This window comes from Mauremys mutica, chromosome 9, assembly GCF_020497125.1.
Source record: "Mauremys mutica isolate MM-2020 ecotype Southern chromosome 9, ASM2049712v1, whole genome shotgun sequence".
Taxonomy (NCBI): Eukaryota; Metazoa; Chordata; order Testudines; family Geoemydidae; genus Mauremys; species Mauremys mutica.
This window is the reverse complement of record NC_059080.1, coordinates 67,993,153-68,013,142: the sequence shown is the minus strand read 5'-3', so window position 1 is coordinate 68,013,142 and position 19,990 is coordinate 67,993,153. Positions and strand designations below refer to the sequence as shown.

Here is a 19,990-nt window from a genome sequence, read left to right as displayed (position 1 = left end):
AGCAGTCATTACATTGTTTGAAATGGGGGAAATTCTATGGCCTGTATTAGGGGATCAGATGAGATGATCATAATGGTCCCCTGTGGCTCTAAGACCTGTGTGTCTATAAAATCACTCAGACTATTCTACAACACTGGCAGTTTTGGGGCATGTCAAATTTACTTCTCATCGAGAAAGTAAAAGGATTGTCCCTATGGGTCAGAATGGCAAAGCCATGTGGAAACACTTCTGTACTGACCTATATTTAGATTGTGGATAACATTCTGTCAGATCAGATATGCTCAGTTTCCATTATCACCAATTCCTGACCTGTGCAAGTGTAACAAAAATCCCCTGAAAAATTGTATCTTGGTGGAAGGCGATTCCTTTGTGATGTTATATGATTATAACTGGAAGTACATTCATATTATGTGTTACTACATATTAGGCATTTCTCTTCTCACATTTAATAATTAGTTCATTTCATCTGCAGAGCTCAGCAAAAAAGCATACAGATAGTCTCATTTTAGCAATGGGTGAATGGAAGCACAGCAAGGTTGAACCACCATCCTTAAGTCACACACAGTGAATTAACATCAGAGCCAGGAATAGAACCTAAGTCTCCTGGCTACTAGCACAGCACAGCACCCTGCCCACTAGGCCATTTTGCCTTCCTGCTATAACTTCATGAACTTAAATAACTCCTAATATACACCATGGCGAGAGAAGAAGCAGGCTCATGCTTCCTTCCATTCCTCCCACTTTTACTATTATTTACTATTTGTATTGTGGTAACACCTAGGAGCTCTAGTTATGGACCAAGATCCCATTGCACTAGGTGCTGTGCAGACATGGGGGTGGAGATAGTTCCTCCCCCCAAAGAGCTTGGGTTTATGGTGTAATTACATATAAAACAAAACTGGAAGTGAAGCCCTTCGGACCCAGGTAAGTAATCAAGCCCTTCACTGGAATGATGTTTGTACAGAGCAGGACTATAACGTTCTTGGGACAGGAACCATCTCCAGGCTTGTTCTTCAGCAGTACAGAATATAGTATCATTGCTTAATAAACAATACTGTACTTAACTCCACTTGCCCTATTCTTCCCATGTAACCAGTACTAAGGACTAGAGTAAAACAGCTCATGGGTAGGCATGGGAAAAGAAGAGAGAAATCTCAGTAAATTGTCAGAGAGGAAGGAGGGTCCAATAGTTAGCACCTAGCCTAGCACTTGGGCTCAAGTACCTGCTCCATCAGAGACTTCCTGTCTGACCTCAGGCAAGTCACTTTAGCCCCCTCATGCCTCAGTTCCCCATCTATAAAATGGGGATAACAACACTGCCCTACCTCACAGGAGGATTTTGAGGAGAAATACTAGAACTGACTGGAAAAATTCTGATGAAAAGTTTTTTTTTTGGTCAGAATTTGTCAATTCATCAAGATCAAAACATTCTGCGGAGACAGTATGATTTTGATGAAGGTCCTCTGGAAACCAGGCAGAGTTCCAACAGAAATCTGTCTGTATTCTGCCAACCCACCTCCTCAGTAGTCAATGTGGCAGGCTACTGGGAAACCCGCATTTCCAGAGTCCATGGCCCTGGGGCAGCCTGCCCTGGAGCTCCATCCCTATTGAAGAAATTTTTGACATTTTTGGTTTCCATTCTGAATTGGAACAAACCCAAATTTAGAAATAGCAAAATTCTGTGTGAGGCAGGTTATCTTTCCCTAATAAATACAGCTCTGATAAATACATCAAAAGTTGTGAGGTACTCAGATACTGTAGCAATAGGGAGGCGATACAAGTACCTATCATAGATAGCTTCTCCTTCAACTCAAAAATGGATCCCACCATAAATAAAAGCTTTACACTCCCATCCTGCAATCCAATCTTTGTGGATGGACCCCTGAGCCCAGGCAGAGCTCCACTGATTTCAATGGGCAAAAAGGTCTGCTTGCATAGAACATATTACAAGAATGTGGCCTTGTAACAGGCTGGCTGACCCTTTAAGGGGAATCAGGCCCAGCCTCACCTGTAACAGATCACCTACCCTCCCAGCTGATCCTGATCATCCAAGGATCAAATGGCCTGTTCAGTTAGACCTAGCTGGGGAAGAGGGCCAAGGGATGCCTTTATAGAGTGAGAGAGTTCAGATAGTAGGGGAAGCTGCAGAATGGTTTCTGGCTCCTCCGGTAGACCCTGAGGAAGAGTATCTCCCAGGTAGATGGCCTGGAGGAGGGAGACAGGCTGCTACAGTAGGCCCTGAAGCAGGAAGGACAGAGAGGCGAAGGGGAAAAGCCCTTGGAACCTGTAGCCCAGAGTGGGCTGAGGAAAGGCTCTTGTGTTTGATGTCTGCCTAAATCGTACGTTTGGAGAATAAAACTGTGTCCGGAAAAAGACTAGCTGTGGCAGTGAGTTCTTCCTGTGCAGGTGAGACAGGCCTAACTTATCAATGTGTGGATGGTGCCCAACCCTGCTACACTTATGCATGCAGTCATATTGACCACAATGGGGATTACTTTGCATGAGCAAAGATGACTCAATTTAGTAAGGGTCTGGATGAGCCAATTGAACCTTGTGTAAGCCAGTGCAACTCATTAAAGTAAACAGACTTGCACCCACTTGCAACAGATCTGAATTTGCAGCTGTAGGAAACTGGTTAATTCTTTTATTGTCAGTGTCCTGCTCCTACATAATGTGAAATATTATGGTATTCATATATTATGATTTTATTTTTGAATACCAGCATCTACTGCCATTATATTTTGCATGACATTTTGCATCTAAATTTGTCTTTTTATTTACAGCCAATGCAAAAATACTAAATAAAAATAGCTCAGTGGTTTGAGCATTGGCCTGCTAAACCCAGGGTTATGAGCTCAATCCTTGAGAGGGCCATTTAGGGATCTGTGGCAAAAATTGGCGATTGGTCCTGCTTTGAGCGGGGGTTAGACTAGATGACCTCCTGAGATCCCTACCAACTCTGATAATATTAATATTTCTTTTCATAGACTATCTATCATGACCGGTGCCTATACAACCTGTAATGACTTCTCGGCTTTCACTAAAATTATTTTTTTCTAAATTAAAGATGCATTGCTCAACCAAAAAGTCTTCTAGCTTAGCTCCCTCATATAGTATAGTCACCCTTTCACCAAACAGCCTTACTGCATGATAGACTTGCTATGGGCCTGATTCTGCTCCCTTGACAAAGCTCTCACTGACTTCATTGGTACAGAATTGGGCTGCATAAGTGGAATTACAATTCCCACGTTATAATGTATTAAAATAATTCAGGAATTTCATTACAAGTTACTTTCAATAATGATTCACTATATCAGAGTTTATTAAAAGTACAACAAAGCCTTCTGAATTGCTTTTGAAACAATCGTTCACTGTAAACAGATTTTCTACAGGGCCAGTCCTGGTCCGATTGAAGATAAATGGCAGAGCTTTTCATAGACTTGAATAGATACAGGATGAGGCCCTATATCAGAGACCACTTTATACAACTCATTTTAAACCAATTCCATATCTGAAGCAGTGGCTAAGAGATCTTGGTTCCACCTACCAGTACTCAAAGCATAATCTCTGAAGAAAGGGCATCCGAACCAGAAGGGCAAGATGTGAAGATATGGAGTAAGACCAGGGAATAGTTCTTTAAAACCTGTATATTCTGTGCAAAAGTTTCCAAAGGCTCCAGCAACAAGAATACCATGAGGGTGAAATCCAAACAGATAGTTTTGGCTTGGATCCAAATCTGACGTTTTTATGAGCTGAAAATAATATAAATGGAGTCTGAGTTTAAAACTATTTTAATCACAGTGATTCATAAACACAGGAAGAATTTTAAGAGTAGGAAGGCTGCACGTAATAGTGTGTAGATCACTGATACCTTATTTCCCTGTTATGAGCATCTTAGGTGATCCTAAGCGAAGTAAGTATAAAGAGTCTCAGATTAATAGTTCTGTAATCTCTACAATATCTGAGCTTCTATCTTGTGGCTAGAAAGGTTCAGCTCAAAAGAACCAGTCCCCAACTATTCTTCCTGTCACTAACTCCAGATTTTCTTCATCTAAGCTTGTTTTACAGACGAGAGGTCAAATTCACTCCTGGTATAACTCCACTGACTTCAGCAGGGCTATGCCGGAGATGAAGCTGGCCCAAAGCATTCATGATAAAGAGCCACCTTGATCTGCATTTTCACAATTCGGTGTGAAACCTGTTACTCACGTGAATTGGAAAGTAATCCGTAAAGTACTTCCAAATAGTCCAGTTTCTGACCCACTTTGATCTTCTCCCTCCAGTTTGGGGGGTCTCCCAATCAAGATAGAGCCACAGTGCATAGAGGACAGGTAGGAACCAGTAGTTTCCCAAAAGCAAGATGATAAAGACTCCCCAGCAACACTGTGCTACAAGAAACAAAAAGAAAACCACAGTGAAGATTATTCATTACTATCTCACTATAGGAAAGAGTCCTTGGACTCGGTTTTGTTTTCATTTACACCTGCGTAAAACCAGAGGAACTCCATAGAAGTTACTTAAGGGTAGGGGAAAGGAGGGAGCAAGAGTGAGCAATGACTTCATATATTCCAGTTGGTGAGGAGATGGAGCAGGGCTGACTGAGAGGGAGACATCATGGAGGGAGTGGATAGAGCACTGGGCTGGGGCTCACGACACTTGAATTCTATTCCCGGCTCTACCACTGACCTGTGGGGTGACCTTTGCAAAGTGCTTTGAGATTTACTGATGAAAAGAGCTAGGTATTGTTACCAAAAGGGAACCTAATTTAATAAAAGAGTCTACAGTCTTGCCACTAGGAGCAAACAAACAAACCAAACCAACATTTCTATGGAATTACGACAGCTGTCCTAACCCAGCTACTTTCAGAATAACGGACACTCAAATTAATGAGAAAGCAATTGTAACATCCTAATATAAATTGCCACAGATAGGAAGCATATTGACACCATTTCCTTAGTTTTCTGAATCATGTGGATTTATAATACGGTATTAGGCGGGATATGTTAGCGTTAGGCCAACTCCTGTAATCTTTACTCAGGAAAAAGTCCCAGTCATGACTATGGGAATATTTCCTGCGTAGAGCCTGCAGGATTTGTCCCTGTATTAAGCAGCTCTGGGATAACTCTGCCTGTGATGTACAAAGCTGGTTAAAAGGAAATTCTGGGCCACACGCTACCCTCTACTACCTGGCACAAAGAGTAGCAAATTGTGGGAGGAATTTAGAGTACCCAACAAGACTTGCACAAAGGGCATTGCTTATAGATATCAGAGGGTAGACAGAGCTAAACTTGGATTGTAAACTCTTTGGCCAAGAACTGTGCCTTTGTATGTGTCTGTATGGTGCCTGGCACCATGAGGCCCCAATCTTGACTGGAGCCTCTAACCATTACTGTGGTATAAAAGCAAATGAGCATTACCTTGGCTGAACAAGGGTATTTTACAAACCAGTTTTTATGTTTCATCTTTGAAGAGTAAAAGAGTTTGTGGGAACTACATCAACCTGGTTTGCAGCCTGGCACCTTGAAGGGGAGGATTTCACAGCAGATGGTGAATCACTCTAGAGTAAATGGGAAAAGTAGATAACAGTGAAACACGTTGAGCTAATTCAGGTTACCAAGTTCAGTGTCTGGTCGGGAACCCCGCTGTGCACAATGACGACACTCACACTGCGGGCAAATCAAAGCTTTAACAATTTTATAAGCATAATTAGTAAAGTCACAAATGCTCCAAACCATATGAAAAGGGTGCAGTAACAGACTTAAGCTAATGTTTTATATCATTCCTTATATGTACTCACACCTTCTCAAGGAGATCTAGTGGTAAGAGACAAGTGGTCATCCATGAAGTTCCACCTCATCCTTTGTACCCCATAGACCTAGCTTAGCATTTCATTTAGCAGAAGTGCAAGATATCTATCGGCCTATATCCTGTAAGGCAGTGCTTCTCAAAGTCGGGCTGCCGCTCATGCAGGGAAAGCCCCTGGCGGTCCGGGCTGGTTAGTTTACCTGCCGCATCCGCAAGTTCAGCTGATCGCGGCTCCCACTGGCTGCAGTTCGACGCTCCAGGCCAATGGGGGCTGCGGGAAGCAGCGCGGGCTGAGGGATGTGCTGGCCGCCCTTCCCGCAGCCCCCAGTGGCCTGGAGCCATGAACCGCAGCCAGTGGGAGCTGCGAATGGCCGAACCTGCGAACGCAGCAGGTAAACAAACCGGCCTGGACCACCAGGGGCTTTCCCTGCATGAGCAGTGGACTGGCTTTGAGAAGCACTGATGTAAGGCATTATCTTAAGCAGCAGACTTGTTTGGCATGCCATGGACAGAGAAAGATCCCCCATGGATGACTGTGTCTTACCACCTGATCCCCAAGAAAGGGTGTGAGTATATGTAAGGAATGGTACAAAATATTAGCTTATTATATTACTGCTACCTTTTTATGTGGTTTGGAGCATTTGCATCTATACTAATTGTGCTAATAAAAATTGCTTAAAGTTTGGCTTTGCCTTCAGTGTGAGTATCATCATTGTGCACCTTGGGGTTCCCAACCAGACACTGACCTTAACCTGAATTCTGTTGTGCCTGATTCTGGACTAGAACCCTCAGTACCCATTTCTTTAGACTTGTAAATAACTGGAAACAAGTAATAATCAATAACCACTAAAGAACTGGGCAACACCCTGGCATGCCAAACAAGTCTGATCTCCCCCTTACATGGTGGTCTGGCCTATTATAGGGTCTAGTGGTTATCATGACTATTCATACAAATGCCACCCCTTTGTCCATATCTAACTTCCTCACCCTAATAACGTTGGGGTGTATTTATCCTCCTACAGGTTAGTATGTTAATAATTTTAAACTTACATACATCAATTCATCCCCAAGGCAAGTCTGTTGTTAAGCATCTGCCAGTATTTCTTTCCTAAAGTATGTGTCAAGGCTGATTCCCCACTCTGGCACTTTGAGTAAGAAAGTGGGGGCCCGCAAGGATCTAAAAAATTAATACTTGCCACTCCAGGCTTGTATTAAACTCCCAAGGTTACAGCTTTTCTCTGACCTTGGATGGGAAGATGCTGCCACCACCCAAGTGCAAAAACTCCCTTTGGAAAACCCAGAAAGGTGCACTTGGGAATTCCTTCCTGTGGGGAACCCTCAAGCCCTTTCACACACACCCCTCTGGGGAAGAGCTGAGAAAGAAAAACAAAGGAAATCAGCTGTTGCCACCAGGGCTTTGGAGCTGTGCTCCGGCTCTGCTCCAGCTCCAGGCAAAAAGCTGCAGCTCTACTGCTCTGGAGCTGCTCTGTGCTCCAGCTCTGGGCTCCACTCCGAAGCCCTGGTTGACACCAGCAATCAAACCTCTTAGGGACACAAAAATTCAATCCTGTTCTTAAAAAAAACAAAAAGAAAGAAAATACATTTGGAACTTAGGGTTTTTGCTAGGTTTAAATAAATAAATAAATAAAATCACAATTACAAGAATTAAGCATCAAGATAGCTTCTTGAGGTCCAGGTTAAAGGTTACAAGCAAAACAAAAGCACCTGGGGTTAGCACAGAGGAGTCCACAAGCCATAGAGAAATAAGAGAGAAACCTAATCGCATCTTTCTAGACATTTCCTGATCTACTTACATATCTGGGCTTTTTAAATGAGCAGTTTCTAGGTATGATCTGATGATTTTCCATACCTGGCCAAAGCTTTTTATAGCTTAGTTCCAGCCCTGTCTCTGCTCTGTCCCCTCTCTCTGGAGAACAACAGACAGACAGACAAAGGGAAAGTTTTTTTCCCCAATTTTAAAAAATTCTAGCTCTCCCATTGGCTCCTTTGGTCAGGGGCCCACTCCCTTCCTTTCACCTACGCAGGGAGACTTTTTTAACCCTTTACAGGTAAAGCAAGTAGAGAACAACTACTAAAAGGGATTTTATAGTTAACTGGCTGGCTGGGTGACCCCCCCTCCCACTTCATTTATCACAATATCCAAGCCTATATTCAGTGCAGTGCTCCTGCAGTTACCTGGTATTGTTTTGTACAAACCCTCCCCTAAAGCACAACGTTCCCTGTTCACCAAAACTCAGGGTTCCTGCTGGGCCACTTTCTTATGCTAAGGCTCAGAGGCCTTAAAGCCTTATGCTAACTGCTTAAGCTAATGCTTTACATAGCATAGATCTATAGGTTTCTTGTGTTACTTATAAGTAAAATGCCTTTAAGCTAGCTCTATGGCTAAAGTAAGAACGCTGGAAAACACTGAAGACAATGGAAATACTCCCTGTGACGGGATCCCTGGGCTGCAGCCTGGGACTGTTGGACCACTGGGCCCCCTAAACTCTGCAGTCTGGGCTGTCTCTCACAATGCTTTCCTAGTGACAAGCAGCAAACCCCTCCAGGCGCTGTTATCACTCAGCGCAACAGCATGTGGAGCCCTGCACCCAGCTAGATTGCATAAATGCTCCCAGAGCCACTCATGAATCACACAGAGAAAAGCACCAGCCAAATCCCCCCAGCTCCCAGCTCAGAAATATACCATCTTGCACTGCTCAAGATGGGCAGTACAAATTTATTAATTGGTTCTCCACTTCATCAATGGAAAGTGGATATACATCAGCTTTTGTAAACTGGAGCAGATTTACCACACACTTCAGGCAAACTCACTGGTAAAGATAAACAGTAAAACAAATGTATTGACTCCAAAAGATAGATTTTAAGTGATTATAAATGATAGGCAAAAAGTCAGAGTTAGTTACCAAAAGAAAATATAAGCACGCAGTCTAAACTCTCAATCCTATTAGACTAGGCAACATCTAGATTAAGCAGTTTTTCCTCACTCCACTGGATATTGCAGGTCTTAATATACAGATTTGTCCCTTAAACCTGGGCCAGTCTCTTCTGCTGGAGTCTTCAGTGGGTGTCCTTATTGCTTGCAGCATAGGTGGGGGAAGGAGAAAAGGCCCAGCAAGTGGCTACTGTGTTCTGTTTTATACCCTTAGCCCCTGTGCTTGGAGAACACAAGTCCAGGCACATCTGGTGGGCACTGCTGGACAATGGCTGTTGATGGGTTGTTTGACACCCCACCCGAGCATTGGTTACTTTCCTTGCTGTTGTCTCTGAGGGGCTAGTATCTGGCTTATTCCCCAATTTACAGCATGTTTTAGTGATAACCATACAACACAATCTCATAACTTCATATGCACTAAAGATATACATATTTAGATAGAACAGTGACTTTCAGCCAATCATAACCTTTCCCCTCACATGGCATGCTTTATATACAATATCACAATTATATATAGATGAGGAATATGGGGGTTACAAGACAATCCCCCAAGATATAGTATGTCACACTCCCATTGAATCAAGCCCACAGATAGCAACTTTCATCCAGGACAATTCTAAAGCACTTTCTAGAAAGAAAGGCAGCAACTTCTGAGGTGGGATGAAGGGGCTAGTCAGCACCAGCAACATTATGCAGCAAGGAATTTAGATGTTTTTAGGAAAGGATGTGAACATGTCCTATTCAACATATTCATAAATGATCTGGAAAAAGGGGTAAAACAGTAAGGTGGCAAAATTTGCAGATGATACAAAATTACTAAAGATAGTTAAGACCCAGGCAGACTGTGAAGAACTACTAAAGGATCTCTCAAAACTGCGTGACTGGGCAACAAAATGGCAGATGAAATGTAATGCTGATAAATGCAAAGTAATGCACAAAGTAATGATGGGGTCTAAATTAGCTGTTACCACTCAAGAAAGAGATCTTGGAGTCATTGTGGATAGTTCTCTGAAAACATCCACTCAGTGTGCAGCAGTAGTCAAAAAAGTGAACAGAAAGCTGGGGATAATTAAGAAAGAGATAGCTAATTGGACAGAAAATATCATGTTGCTTCTCTATAAATCCATGGTACGCCCACATCTTGAATACTGTGTGCAGATGTGGTTGCCCCATCTCAAAAAAAGATATATTGGAATTGGAAAAGGTTCAGAAAAGGGCAACAAAAATGATTAGGGGGTATGGAACGGCTTCCATATGAGGAGAGACTAATAAAACTGGGACTTTTCAGCTTGGAAAAGAGATGGCTAAGGGGAGGTATGATTCAGGTCTATAAATGACTGATGTAGAGAAAATAGATAAGGAAGTGTTGTTTACTACTTCTAATAACACAAGAACTAGGGGTCACCAAATGAAATTAATAGGCAGCAGGTTTAAAACAAATAAAAGGAAGTATTTCTTCACATAATGCACAGTCAACCTGTGGAACTCCTTGCCGAAGGATGTTGTGAAAGCCAAGACCATAACAGGATTCAAAAAAGAACTAGATAAATTCATGGAGGATAAGTCCATCAATTATTATTAGCCAGGATGGGCAGGAATGGTGTCCCTAGCCTCTGTTTGCCAGAAGCTGGGAATGGGCGACAGGATGATCACTTGATGATTACCTGTTCTGTTCATTCCCTCTGGGGTACCTGGCACTGGCCACTGTCGGAAGACAGGATACTGGGCTAGATGGACCTTTGGTCTGACCCTGTAAGACCATTCTTATGTTCTTAACTTTGCCGTCTGAAATGACAGGGGAATTTCTAGGTACTGTGATCAGAGTTTGAATCAGACTAAGCAACATCGTTCCTTTAACAAAAATGTCATGGGGGTCTTTAATTACCACAAGTGGATGGGATTCCAGCTTTAGGTCTCATCCAAAGGGTGATAAGCAGAAGTATTTCCCAGTGTTGTTCCTGAGAGGATTCTTGGCACAGTAATGACCCCGTGCAGTAGCATAAAGTTTAATAGACATGGTAACTTTTCACCTCCTTGGCAAGGTACTCTATGTCAACTGTATGAAAGTTAGAGCAATTATGAATATCATCATGTAAGACTATTCAACACTATGCAAAGGATCGCATCCTACAGAGAACAGTAAGCTTACTGCTTTGCGTTTTCTAAAGCAGGGTCCAATCCTGCAAGGTGCTGAGCACTTCGAGGGGTACTAAGCACCTCTTCTCCTATCAACAGCATTAAATAGTGGGCCATGCCCAATGGTAGTTGAGAGTGCCTGGTCAATACCTCTCTTGCCACACCCTGTGTTGTTATAATGCCTTTTGTACTTACAGTAGGGTAGAGTACACAAATACCATCAAATCACACCTGCTACTTTAAATGCATTAATGGTCTATAAAGCAAAGTTAATGTGTAAACTACAATGACTAAGAATTCTAACCAGTAAGTCTCTAAGCACAAAAAGGGCATTTTTCTCCAAGGGCATTAGTTAGAAGGAAGTCAATGAACAAATGACGAGGACCTTAGACAATCTCATAAGCACATTTTTGGCGGAAGGCAGCTGGCTGTAGGACTTGCCATCTCGATATGTCTGAGTCAAAGTTTGCTGGCCTTCACAGAGTGGTGCAACTGTTTGTTTGACCTTGGACTTGGAAGGTTTTATTCACGTGGTGAATTGGAATGCTTGGTAAAAAGGAGGACATGTTACCTAGTGGGTACAGTACTCAACTGGGACTCAGGACACTCGAGTTCTATTTCTGGCTCTGCCAGTGGGTTTCTAGGTAGCCTTGAACAAGTCACTTGACTCGCCCTGTGCCTCAGTTTCTCCATCTATGGATAGAAAATCCCCACACTATGTAAGAGCTAGGTGTTATCATCATCATCATCACTATCAGTACCACCCTCTATAAGCAATACTGACTGAGTGGTTGATATTACAGTGTGTGTATATATATACACACTAATGTGTGTACACACACACACACATATATATATATATATACACACACACACACACACACACACACACACACATATATGTATATAATGTGCCCAAAGGCTACAGCAATAGGAATGTAATAAATTGTTAAATAACCAAATATCACCAAGAGATCTGGAAGCAGGAAAGCAGGACAGCACAAATAAAATAATGAGGAAGTAAAGGTGACCCAGGAAATTATTAGCCCAATTAGTGGCTTAATAGTAGGTGTAAGACAGTTATCCTTGCTTGAATGACAGATTGTTTAACCTAAGTTGCTCTTCTTTTTAACACCACTTTCTACATGGTTTATGAGTGAATAAAGAATTTAAAAGAGAAATGCAAGAATATGAGCAAATGAAATAAGTGAACTGCATTCCAGCCAGACACTGGGAAAATGCTGCCATTTAAAAAAAAAAAAAATCACGTGCAAAATCTGGTGGGAACTAATCAGAGCACCCTTACCACTTTAGTAACATAGAGATGGGCCCAAGAGGCGAAATTCAAAGTTGGAGTTGCCTCTTCGCAAAGCTGGGGCTGTTTGAATCCCAGCTTTCAGGTTTGTCTGTTTTTTTTAAAGAAACAATCTAGAAATAAAATGGACATCTCTGCATTAACACCCTAAAGAAGTTTCTTTGTTAAACCCAAGTCCTAGGCACTCAGGCCTGGTCTACAGACAGCTTATGTACTGGTAAAACTATTTCAGTTAGGGCTGTGATTTTTTGACCAAAATAGTTACATCAGTTCAATGCAGATTTACCAGTATAAATTACCCGATACTGGTGTATCTTATTCACCTACCCTTACCAGAATAAGTTATACCAGCATAAGGCACCTTATACTGGTATAGCTACATCCACACTCAGGGTACGTCTACACTACCCGCCGGATCGGTGGGTAGTGATAGATCTATCAGGGATAGATTTATCGCATCTAGTGTAGATGCGATAAAACTGATCCCCGCTCGCTCTGCTGTCGACTCCAGAACTCATGGCCAGGTAAATCGACCTAAGATACGCCGACTTCAGCTATGCTATTTGCGTAGCTGAAGTTGCATATCTTAGGTCGACCCCCCCGACCCCCAGTGTAGACCTAGCCTAAGGGAGTTGTACCACTATAATTATACCAGTATAGCAAACATTGTACCACATTACCATGTAGATAAGCCCTCAGATACAAATGGTTTATAGCAGGGGTCTCAAACATGCGGCCCACGGGCCGCATGCGGCCCGCGGAGCTCTTCCCTGCGGCCCGCGGAGCTCCCCAGGGGAGCTCCGCAGGGGCCCCCAAGAGAAAAGCGGAGGCTCCCGCCTCCGCCCCTCTCCTGGAGCCTCGGCGCATAGAGCGCCGAGTCTCCGTCCGAGCGCCTGAGCCCCGCCCCGATCCGAGCCGCGTGGGGAGGGGGTGGGGCTGGGAGCTCTGGGCTGAGCGCTGCGCTCGGCGTGGAGCTCCCAGCCCCGCCCCCTCACCACGCGGCTCTGAGCGGGACCGCCGGAGACGCGCTCGGGTAAGGGGGGGGGAAAGCGGGACCCGCCGGGCCCAGGCCCGGGCCGGGCCGGGGGAGGGAAGCGGGACCCGCCGGGGCCGGGCCGGGGGAAGGGAAGCGGGACCCGCCGGGGCCGGGCTGGGGGGGGGGGGGAAGGGAAGCGCTCAGGGCTGGGGCTGAGGATTAGGGTGCGGGGGGATGAGGGGTTCATGATGTGGGGGCGCTCAGGGCTGGGGCAGAGGATTAGGGTGTGGGGGGATGAGGGCTCTGGCTGGGGCTGAGGATTAGGGTGCAGGGTCCTAGTGCCTGCCCTCCGCCAGTACTGGCAAGGCAGGCTTCCCTTACCCTGAGCCTCTCCAACCCCAAACCCTCAGCCCCAGCCAGAGCCCTCATTCCCCCCACACCCTAATCCTCAGCCCCAGCCCTGAGCACCCCCACATCATGAACCCCTCATCCCCCTGCACCCTAATCCTCAGCCCCAGCCAGAGCCCTCATCCCCCCACACCCTAATCCTCTGCCCCAGCCCTGAGCGCCCCCACATCATGAACCCCTCATCCACAGCCCTCACCCCACACTCCAAACCTCTTCCCTAGCCCTGAGCCCCTCGCATCATGAACCCCTCATCCACAGCCCTCACCCCACAGCCCAACCCTCTTCCCTAGCCCTGAGCCCCCTCGCATCATGAACCCCTCATCCACAGCCCTCACCCCACAGCCCAACCCTCTTCCCTAGCCCTGAGCCCCCTCCTGCATCATGTACCCTCGCCCTCAGCCCCACAGCCCTCACCCCTGCACTCCCTCCTATCCCCAAACTCCGTCCCAAAGCCTGCACCCCCACCCCCTGCCGCAGCCTGGAGCCTGCATCGAGCACAGAGCCTGCATCCAGACCCCCTCCCGCACCCAAACTCCCTCCCAGAGCCTTAGGCAGTAAATCTAAGTGCGTGTTTTGTCCTTTGAGTGAGGTGCATTACTGAGTGTATATATTTATTAAAACTGCGCGCGCTTAGGGGAGGAGGTGGAGAAGAGACAGGGCGGGGCGGGGCCTCATGGAAGGGGTGGATTGGGGGTGGGGCCAGGGGCAGCAAGGGGGCGTGTCAGTGATGCGGCCCTCGGGCCAATGCACTAGTCCTCATGCGGCCCTCGGGGTCATTTGAGTTTGAGACCCCTGGTTTATAGTGTAGTATAAATGCCTAGATTACTGCAGAATTGGTTTCAGAGCTTAACCAAGCACATTTCCCATTGACATAAATACCTGTAGCTAGAGGTACAAAGACTGTATGGCCCTGATTCAGGAAGCACATAAGTACATGCTTACATACCCATCCTGAATAAGGATGCTTTCCTGAGTTGCCGCTTAAAAATTGGCAAGGTAGGGAGGCAAAGAACAAAATCAATACAAGACAATAAAATGTTGTGAACAGTTGGTGAAAAGGGGATTGTTCTTTGCCTTAGCACATATCACTGTTAGTAGCCTTCTTTGCCAGTTAAGGGAATTATTGTTCCAGCAGCCATAACCAGCTCATTGGTAAATCTTTCATCACTTGCTGTCCTTTTATGGACGTCAGAGCCACAACACTGGACTCTGTTTCCAGCTAAATCCAATTAGTGTAGTGTTTCATTCTACACATGCTGCACATACAGGACTTAAGACAAGTGCTGAGAGGCGGAGGTGGTTTAGTTCATGCTAGTGTATTTAGTATATTATCTCATGATCATTAATGTAGCACTGAAGTCACAGCTTTTATTACATTGCCTGCTTTTGTATTATTATTAAATATTTATATTAACAATCAGAATCCGGATGCCATTGTGCTAGGTTTCAACCTCTGGGAGTCCACAGACTGGTCCACGAAAGATGATTGAAAATGAAGTTTTGGATCCCACAAAAAGGGATTCCATTTTTCTGATCAATCAAAAGTATGTGAATACCCCCACAGGTCAAGCGTTGGCGTTACCATAGGAGCCCACCATTCAGTGCCCTTTATCACACTGCGTCAAATGCTATGCTGAATCCCTGCAACATTTATAGTTGAATTCTGTTCAGTCAGTTTTCATTCTAAGACTTCTATGGTAGTTGTCTGTTGTCACCAGGTTGAATTTCCAGAGGGATCTGCACCTCCACTGGACACTTTTTAAGGGTCCACAAATTAACAAAGGTTGAAAACCACCATGCTACCTGTTGTGCAAACACAGAGGTGCGGCAACTAGCTGCATCAGTCCCCATGTGAATCACCACTTGGTAATCCACCAGATTTGATAGGAAATATGCCACGCAGAGCAGCCACTTCCTGGCTCCTCAACTCCAATAGTACAGATGTGTGGAGGCTCAGTGGGAGAGGGCCATAGAGACTCCACTCACTCACTGCCCCTCGCCTGCAGGCTTAGAACCCTTTGCACTGTTTTCTTTGCTCCTTAAGCTCCCCTATGCTGCATGGAGTGGGACCCCCAGTAAGTTGCATAGTTTTGTATTTATTTTTGTACACAGCAATTTCCGTTGTCCCCGTGTGCACCTGGTACACAGAAATTGGCAGTGAAGAAATAAGAACGTTATTGCCGACCTCTCACCAGCTTGTAAAAGATCTTTAGTTCTTTCAATGTTCTTCTGTAATTTGATTCTTCCAAAATATGGATCAAAGATGAAGGGAAATAACAGCTATTGCATCTTCAGAACAGCTCATAAAACCAAACCTGATAAATGTTATTCACCGTGATTAAATTATCTTCATTTCAAGGGAGAAGGGAAATTAAATCTTTCTTCCTAGACGTTGACTGTGGGTCCCAGCAGACTGATACAAATTGATTTGCTATCATTAATAGATCTGCAGTATTACATCACTCACCCCAGCTTATCTGTGATCCTCAAGTGCATGGGATAAGCACTGTATGTGTACTGGAGTGGACCTATAAGCAATATATTGGGGAGGGGGAGTTGTGTATGTCACCATCTAGTGGGTTTCTCATCAAGAGGATGTGGGATCGTAGCAATAGCTGAACACATTTCAACAAAGGTTTTGGCAAAGTGTCCAAGTCTCCAGGGTTGTCAGGCCAGCACCTTTCGGAAGCATTAAAATTTCATTTAATTTCTTTATAAGGTTAAAGAGAAAAAAAATCACACACATACACACAAAGACGAAATCTGACTCCAACACTTACTTGCCCGCTCACGACCTGTGTGATTCTTGAAAGTTTGCGGATTCCACTTTTCAACAGGACTTGATGCTTTTGAGACATGGGTGCTGTTTTAGTATGTGGTTTGTGAGAATAAAGTTAGGTTTCTTATCAAAATATTGTTTGTTTAAACTTTTTTTTGTTTGTTTAATACCCAAAAGTTCACATAGTTAATATATTGCAAAACTGCAAGCAATGAGTTATCAAAGGAACACTACCAATTAAAAAGGAAAAAAAAATGTCACATTTCTGTCTGAATTTTTTTGACCTTCTGTTGTTAAAAGTAGCATTGATGAATATTACAGCAGAGATAGCCAAGAGAAAAAGAACTTTCCATATTTTTTTCAGTTTTAATATTGTGGATTTGACAGCATTCAGTGTATGGTTAGTTTCACTGTTTCAGTGCAGTAAGATTCCCATGTTATGTGCTTTAGGTCTTTCATGCAGGTACATGGGTTTAAAACCATATTTTAAAATAGTAAAATGTGATTATAAAACCACAAAAATTGGCTACAGCACTCATGGATTACTATAGTGTCCAAAAGAAATTTTTAAACATTATCAAATTACAATACTAGATTTTAAATTTACATTATCTTTTTAAGCAGCAAAGAATCCTGTGGCACCTTATAGACTAACAGACATTTTGGAGCATGAGCTTTCGTGGGTGAATATCTTTTTAAAAACACAACTTATTTAAACAGAATGAAAAATTGAAAATAAAAATAAGCCATTAGGAACTTTACCAAACTTTTTTTAACCTACAGAAACCTTGGCTTTCGTGATGATGCATACTGAGGTGAAACATATGATGTAGTTTTAGCAGGTTCAGAGGAAGAGATTTGGAAGGAGGTTCCTCTTATCCGATCTATGTATTTCTAGGCATCACTCCCAATATTTTTAGGTTCATGTTTATCACTGATGCCATGTCCCTGACTTTTATGGATGATTAACAGGAGAACAACTACTATAATAAAAGTTTACAACAGAATTAGGCTAGGCAGCGGGTATCATAGGCAGGGGGAGGCTGTGCCTCCCTGAAGAGCCTAGTATGGCCCCACCCATGCTCTGCCTGCAGGCCAGCCCCCCTCCTGCAGTTCCCAGTGCTCTGCCCTGGCTGGCTCGGGCTGGCTGGCCTGCCTCTCGCAGGGACTCAGGGTGGCTGGTGCTGGGGCCGTGCCGCCCAGAGCACTAGGGCCGGGATTGCTGTCGCCTGGCACACTGGGGCTGGCCGCATCACCTGGCCACCCAGAGCACTAGGGCTGGGGATGCTGCCACCTGGCAAACCGGTGCTGGCCATCCTACCCGGCTGTCCAAAGCTGAGTCTCACCGCCCTGCGCTGGGGGCCGTTGTGAGCATGCTCTGGGCTCCTGAGGAGAAGGGGGGCAGAAAGGGGAAAAGGGATGCAGAAGGGGAGGGGTGGGGCCTTGGGCGCAAGGGGAGGGGCCGGGGGCTAGCTTCCCCTAACAGCTGGGTCACCGGCCACTCATGGAATTAGGTAAATTCATGAATGATAGGTCCATCTGTGGCTATTAGCCAAGATTGTCATGGATGCAACCCCATGCTCTAGGTGTCCCTAAACCTCGGACAGCCAGAAGATGGGTCTGGATGACAAGGTATATATAGATCACTCAAATTGCCCTGTTTTGCTCATTCCTTCTGAAGCACCTGGCATTGGCCACTGTCAGAAGACAGGACACTGGGCTAGATGGACCATTGTTCTGACCCAGTATGGCCATTCTTATGTTCTTAATGTCTTTTCTGCTTTAGGATAGACTTTGGCAGCTTAAAATACAGGAAAAGGGAGACAAAGAAACTTAGGTCCAAAATTCTGAAGAGGTTTCACTGGCTTAATTAAATGGGTTAAACTAGTGGTTCTCAAACTTTAGCAACCTGAGGACCCCCATTTTGATTTACATTTTTTTTGCGGACCTCCAAACCCCCTGCTCAGCCTGAAGCCCCAACCCTGCCCCACCTCTTCCCAGCCCTGCTCCACCCTTGCCCCTCCTCTTCCCCGCCTCTTTGTGACCCTCCCCCGAGCACACCCCATCCTCGCTCCTCCCCCTCCCTTGCAGTACCTCCTGCGCACTGCTATACAGCTGTTCCGCGATGTGCAGAAGGTGCTGAGAGGGGGAAGAGTTGATCAACGGGGCCAGTGGCCCCAGACATGATTTGAGAAATCCTGAGTTAAACCATATGGTATTAGCTAGTGTTGGGCATGGACAAACTGCTTTACACAGGAGAGGTCCCGTCACTGCAGGATATCTGGGATGACTAAACTTATGTGACCAATAGCATGTTACCCAGTTAAACCTACCAATAAAGGGAAATACACCACTTGTTCTAAGCACGGAGGATGATTCATTTTTAAAAAGGCATTTTTGAGACATATAGTTCAGGAGCTCTTGAATGATTAGCTCACGGCATATCTATATTTGTTCAAAAAAAAAATTCTCTACTGGACATTCAGGACAGGAAAGAATGAGGACGGTACTCAACTCTATGCCTCGTTGTTGGCCAACCCATTATGAACTGTCTCTTCGCTCTCATACTATCCAGCCAACATTTTTAGATGGATTAGAGACATTTGATTAAGATTCAACTCAGATAAGACCAATATGATGCTCCTGGGTAAGGTGGAACATTTTGAGGACAGTTAACAACCTGTGCATCCATTATGTAGCAAGTATGGACACAAAATGTGGAGGTTATCTTGACAGCTCCCTCAGCATGGAAGCTCTCCCAGCATGGCACACAACGGTGAACTATTATTGCCATCCCCAATTTATCCAGAATATCAGACTGATTCTTGCTAGCATGGCCCTTTTCACAGGCATATGTGCATTTGTTATATCCAATTTAGACTACTGAAATAGATGTCTAACAGGACTTCCCCTAAAATTGATCCATGGGGTGCAGCAGTTGCAGAACACAGCTGCCTGCTTGTTCGTAGGATTGCAGCAAGGAAGTTGGTTCTACCTCTGAAATCTACACTCGTTTCCAGTCTTAGGTGCCGACTTCCCCACTGCCTGGTGGGTGCTCGATCCCCCCCAGCCCCGCCCCTGCACCGCCCTCGCCCCACCCCCATTCCACTCCTTCCCCAAAGTCCCCACCCCTGCCCTGCCTTGCCTCTTCTCTGCCTCCTCCCCTGAGCATGCTGTGTCCACGCTCCTCCCCCTCCTTCCTGGAAATCCTAAGTGCTGCCAAACAGCTGTTACTTTGCGTGAGGGGGGGTGCAGTAAGTGCTGGGAGGGGGAGGAGTGGGGATGCGGAGCGCTCGGGGTGGGCAGGAGAAGGAGGCGAGGAAGGGGGAGCTTGGCTGCCGGTGGGTGCGAAGCACCTAATTTTTCCCCGTCGGTACTCCAGCCCCAGAGCACCCACAGAGTTGGCGCTATGTTTCCAGTATGCCAAAAGGACACAATCTACTGTATCTGTCTTGGAGAATGACAGATCCTCATTCCATGGCCTTGGGCGGAGAAAGGATTGTGGATTCCTCCTACAACTCCAGCAGATTTCCACTGCACATGACATTTATACTTGGGTTGTATGAAGGTTCAGGGATTTGGCCCAACACTATAAAAGATGCACAGACAATGGGCAAT

At 45.0% G+C, this 19,990-nt stretch overlaps 1 protein-coding gene across 1 annotated transcript in view; it reads right to left on the bottom strand.

Annotated features, from left to right (window-relative positions):
- Nucleotides 1-19,990, bottom strand: part of MOGAT1 (monoacylglycerol O-acyltransferase 1) — a 37,239-nt gene that overhangs the window by 15,276 nt on the left and 1,973 nt on the right. The window contains exons 2-3 of the mRNA XM_045030482.1: nt 4,210-4,388; nt 3,548-3,752 (exon numbers count right to left, since the gene is read on the bottom strand). Of these exons, the coding sequence (XP_044886417.1) occupies nt 3,548-3,752; nt 4,210-4,388 (384 nt within the window). The remainder of the gene's footprint in view (nt 1-3,547; nt 3,753-4,209; nt 4,389-19,990) is intronic.